Raw genomic sequence first — 4,912 nt, forward strand, 5'->3', positions numbered from 1 at the left:
GAGGCCCGGCCGGGGGAGGGGCCAGGAAGGGGGCTGGGTGGGACCTGGAGGGGGCGGGGTGGGCACCTGCATGCCGAGCGGGAGCCGCGAACAGGAAGAAGTCACCTCCCGTCAGCGGGGAAGAATGTGGAGGGGGTGGGACAGGCCGAGGAATCGCGAGGGGCGCAGAGGTTAAGTGCCAGGCCGCGGGAGGCGGCGGGTGGGGGGGCTCAGAAACTTCCCGGGACAGCTAGCTACCCGACCGGCAGATGGAGGGTCAGTTCCTGGCATGCAGGGCCCACTCCTCTGCAGCACCGCTGCCCAGGGACTGTGATTGCCAGGACCTGGGTCTCAGGGCTGGGCAGGGCCAGCGCCAGACTCACTTCGACCTGTCCCTGTGCCAGGCCCCTGTCCCTGCGCCAGGCCCGGCGGGGGCAAACAACACTTCCTTTCTCTGCTCCTGGCTCCTACTGGAGAGGGGAGGGCCGCCGGCTGCCTGGCCGGCCTTCGGCCAGCCTGTGTCCTCCTGGGGGCTGCAGGGGAGGCCAGCACTAGCCTCATGCGGTGGAGTAAGTGGGCAGTGCCCTGACCAGGACAAGGTGGCCAAGGGCTGGAGGAGATGCTGGCTCAGCTGCCAGCCTGGGCAGGCTCGGCGTGGGGGTGGCTGTCAGTGGAGGAGGCCAGGCCACACCCCCGACAAAGCAGCAGGGGGGGGGGTCTCCTTCCGGAAGAGGCTGTCCCAGAGCCGCAGGCCTCCCTCACCCAAAGGTGGCGCAGAGGGAGGGACACATACCTGTCTCAGCTATGCCAGGAATGTGGTTCCCCAGGTCAGAACTGGAGGAGGTGCCTTCCGGGGCAGAGGCTGGGGAAGGGGCCTGACCAGCAGAGCCAGAAAGACCCTGCAGGTCCCAGGGAGACACTGAGGCAGGCAGGTCCCAGCAGAGCTGGGGACAGGTGTGCTGAGAGCAGCAGGTGCCCCTCAGGACCCAGGTGAGGAGGAGGAAGAGGGGGGCCGGGGAGGACCAGGCCCCCCACCTTGGCTGCTCTGGGCCTTGCAGGGGGTGAGGTGTGCTCGGGACAAGTGAGACCTGGTGGTCTTGGGGTGACCTCCACAGATTAGTGGCTGCTCAGACTTCGCCCTGGGCCCTGGGGGGCCCTGGAAGCAAATGGGGTCAGTCAGACGGGAAGGGTCAGCTTATCTCAGCCCTGCCTCCTCACTGGGCTGAGGCCTGGGCTCCTGGAGCCTGGGGTGGGGTCTGAGGTGCTCATCTCCTACAGAACAGGAGTGGGCCTCCTCCCACCCACCCAGCCGGAGGGACTCTGGCACAAGGTTGTTTCTTCCCCAGCCTGGCCCTGGCTCCAGGGACCTTGTCCCTCAGGCTTTGGGGCACTCAGGGGAGATGCCCCCTCTCATCTAGACCAGGGTTGTGATGTGTCAGCCCTGCCCTCAGCGCCCAGCCCACTGCCCTCAGCGCCCTGGTTGGCTTCCAAAGCAGATCCATGTGGCCCAGCTCCAATCCAGAGCCTTGCAGTGGGAGGGAGGCTCCTCAGTCTGGGCCCTCCCGGCTCCCGGCCTCCCGGCCTCCAACCACAAGGCTCCAAGCCATTTCCTTTCCCTTCATCTCCAGGAACTTCTTTCCCTGGACCATACCCCTGGGGGGCCTACCTCAGGACGTCCGGTGGCTCAGCCCTCCTGGCTGGGCACTCACCCTTCTGCTGCACACAGGCCTGTGCATCCCAGCACCTGCCCCAGCCCGGCCTAGGTCCTGCCCCTGAGCGTTGGCTGCCAGGTCAAGTCTCAGTCCTAGCTGGGGGCTCTCCCTGTGGACCCTCCTGTCCAGCTGTCTCTCTGCCCAGCCCGGCATGTCCAGAGCCGGGTTGGTGTGGATGGGGCTCTGGCAGGATGGCCAATCTTGCTGTGCCCGTGGTGGCCCTCACGCCACATGCCTTCTGACCCCACATAAGGCCTCAGTTACTGGTCACAGACCCCCGGGCTGGACCCGCCCAGCAGTACACTTAACGGTTGATCCTCTCGATGATTCCCCATCGAGGGAGAGGGCATTTTCTATCCTGACCCCTCTCTCCAGCCTCTCCTTAGCCCCCACTCACCCCGCCACCCAACACTGGGCATCACATCACACAGCTGCCCGGTCTCCACGTCTCACTCCCATCTTTTCCCTCAACCACAAGCTTCCAGAGTGAGGCCGTGTCTCAAGTCCTTGCCAGGCTGAGACCCCTCAGTCGAGCCAGTGCTGGCAAGAGACTAGGACACCCAGCCCTGCTGGCTCCTCCATGTGACGCTGTGGCCGGGGACCACGAGGCAGCCCAGAAGCAGCCAACCACAGTCTGGGCAAGACGTCATGGGGCCCCCGCCCACTTGGGTCTGCCTCCCGTACACAGTCCTCCCCAGGCCAGATGAATCCACCATCCAGGACCCCACAAACACCAAGCCAGCATCACAGCACTGAATTGGATAGAAGGGGGACTTCCCTACTGGCCCAAAGAGCAAATCAGAGGGACAGGGTCACCTTCCCAGGACAGGAAGTAACAGGCCCCTCCTACTCCCCTGGGGAGAAACCCCCCCCCCCCAGCCCCCCCCCCCCGCCCCCGCCCCGCCAATAAATCCCTTCTAGGCAGCCAAGAGGGGACAGGCAGGATGTGGGACCGGCCGTTCTTACAATCTCCCTGCCCGTTCCTCAGCCAAGGATCTCAACTCCTAACTGGGACTATACTGGGATGAAGGGGGGTGAGGGGAGAGAGCCCTGGTCATGTGATTCCTGCTCACCTCCCAGAGACTGTGGTGGGGGAGGGATGCTCTCAGGCCATTCAGAATAGACGTGCGGGGACAGGCGACGAGAAAACGTTCTTCACCTCGATAACGGAGTCCCACACCCCTTCAAACCCACAGAAGCCCTCACCCCACAGAGCTGCCCCTTCCCACAAATGACAGGCCTTGGAACACACAAGGGGGCTGTGCCCCCATCTATAGGCCCCACCCCCAAGGGATTGCTCAACATCTGGGCCCTGTCTAGACAGATGTTTGGGCCTCTGCAGGAACATGAACAGCTGGTGTTCATTCACCTGGTCCCAGCCTCTCCTCTAGAAAAGGACCCTCGGCGAGGTACAGAGCCAGGGAGGGGGCGGGGAGGGTAAGAGAGGGAGGCTTGTCCCTTTGCAGGGCTGGGACTTGCTCAGCTCAAGACAAAAGATGGTGGCGTTGTGGGGGTTTGGGGGGGCACTGCTAATGACCTGGAGATGGCAGAGACACAGCCAAGGAGGGGGGAGCTGCAAGGTCAGACCCCGAGAGTTTGCTCCAGCCTCCCGCACGCTCCCCTCGGCACCCTGGCCCCACGCACCTTCCACACAGTGCTCCACCTCCTCCAGGTTCCGCAGGGTGATGCGCATGAGGCTGGAGTTGAGCATCAGCTCGTTCTTGTGGGCTGGCCACAGGTACGGGGGTGCAGGGTTCACGAAGAAGATCCTTGTGTCCCCAGTGGACACCTGGTTGTCACAGATGAGGGGGTCACCAAAGCCGCCAATCACCACCTTGTTGCCGCCGTCCATCAGGCTCTCCTGAGTCACCACATCTTTGCCCTTCAAGTACCGCCAGACCCGAACCTGGGGGGCGGGGGCGGGGAGGAATGGGGGGCAGGTATCAGCAATCCATTCCCACTGGGGAGAGGCGGCCACAGAGGCCAGAGGCGAACTGCAGACGGGGGCGCCTGGGCCTTTTCCTCCAGGAAACAGCTCCCAACCCGCAGGTCTAACTGACCCCGATTCCAAGGGTGTCCATGTCAGCTCAGGCCGGATATGGGAAGGGGACCCACCTGGCCTGGGCTGCCTGCCTTCCCTGCCTTCCTCTCCCTATCGGCCCACCCACTCCTCTGGCCTGCCCTGGACGGAGCCAGGAGACACTAACATGGACGACAGGCTTTCAGGGCGACAAGCTCTGAGCTCAGGGCTCTGGGCCAGCTGCATTCTTTGCAGCCCTGTGGGTGGGCTAAGACACCCCCTCCCAGGAGATAAAAGACCCCTCCTCCTGCCAGGCTCCGGCGGTGAGTGCAGTAAAAGCAGCCTGAGAACCACAGAATCAAGTTTGGGCAGCGCAAGGCAGCCCCACCCTCCCTGCTCGCTCTGGGGGCCCTGAGGGCACCTTCTCAGCCGGTGCCCTGGGATGCTCACAGTCCACAGGGAGGGGGATGGGGGTGGCAGGAGGGTCGCAGGAGATGCAGGCTGAACAACAGGCTGCCCTCGGAGGAACAGGTCCCCCGACAGGAGCCCAGCTCCCTGAGAAATGGCCTTTCTTCAGGAGCTCTGGGGGGTTGGGTGCTGGAATGGGGGATGAAAGACAGAGGTGGCCGGTTCACCTGCCTAGTCCCCCCTGCTGGGAGCCTCGGGTCTGCAGCACCTGCAGGGACCCCCACCACCCTCCCGTGGTCTGGCGAGCCTGGCCCAGCCCTCTCCCTCCGACCTCCAGACACACAGTAGGCTCAGAAGGACAAAACCAGCAGGGGGAGGGCGGGCAGCTTTCATCGCCTCCCCCCACCCCAGCCACACCCAGGAGCGGCGGGGAGGAAGTCGGGAAAATCCTGCAGGGACTTGGCAAAGTGCCCCGAGGTGGAGGGGAGGGGGCCCAGCGGGGGAGCCCAGCAGTGGCCCTCACAGGCCAAGCTAAAAGGAGCTGCTGCCGTTCCCATCTCCTAGCAAGAGGAATGATCCCATTTCTGGTCGGGGAGGTAGTTTTAGGGGCCAGGAGTGGGGGAGGGGCCTGGGTGCCCTGCGCACACCCTAGGAACGGACCGTGGTGGAAAACCCACCATCCTGCCCCGGGTCCCGCTGCAGGAGAGAGCCCGCAAGCCCCCCTCGCGTGGCCGGGGGACATGCGGTTCTTCCAGGGATGGGGGCACCTGCCCCTGCCGGCCAACCCCCACGC

At 64.5% G+C, this 4,912-nt stretch overlaps 1 protein-coding gene across 1 annotated transcript in view; it reads right to left on the reverse strand.

Annotated features, from left to right (window-relative positions):
• Positions 1-3,772, reverse strand: part of AGRN (agrin) — a 53,231-nt gene extending 49,459 nt beyond the window's left edge. Inside the window, exons 1-2 of the mRNA XM_014543786.1 lie at positions 3,752-3,772; positions 3,336-3,597 (exon numbers count right to left, since the gene is read on the reverse strand). Coding sequence (XP_014399272.1) covers positions 3,336-3,597; positions 3,752-3,772 — 283 coding nt within the window. The remainder of the gene's footprint in view (positions 1-3,335; positions 3,598-3,751) is intronic.
• Between the last annotated feature and the right edge of the window lie 1,140 nt (positions 3,773-4,912).

The sequence above is a fragment of the Myotis brandtii genome, unplaced genomic scaffold (genome assembly GCF_000412655.1).
Source record: "Myotis brandtii unplaced genomic scaffold, ASM41265v1 scaffold334, whole genome shotgun sequence".
In the NCBI taxonomy this organism is placed as follows: Eukaryota; Metazoa; Chordata; class Mammalia; order Chiroptera; family Vespertilionidae; genus Myotis; species Myotis brandtii.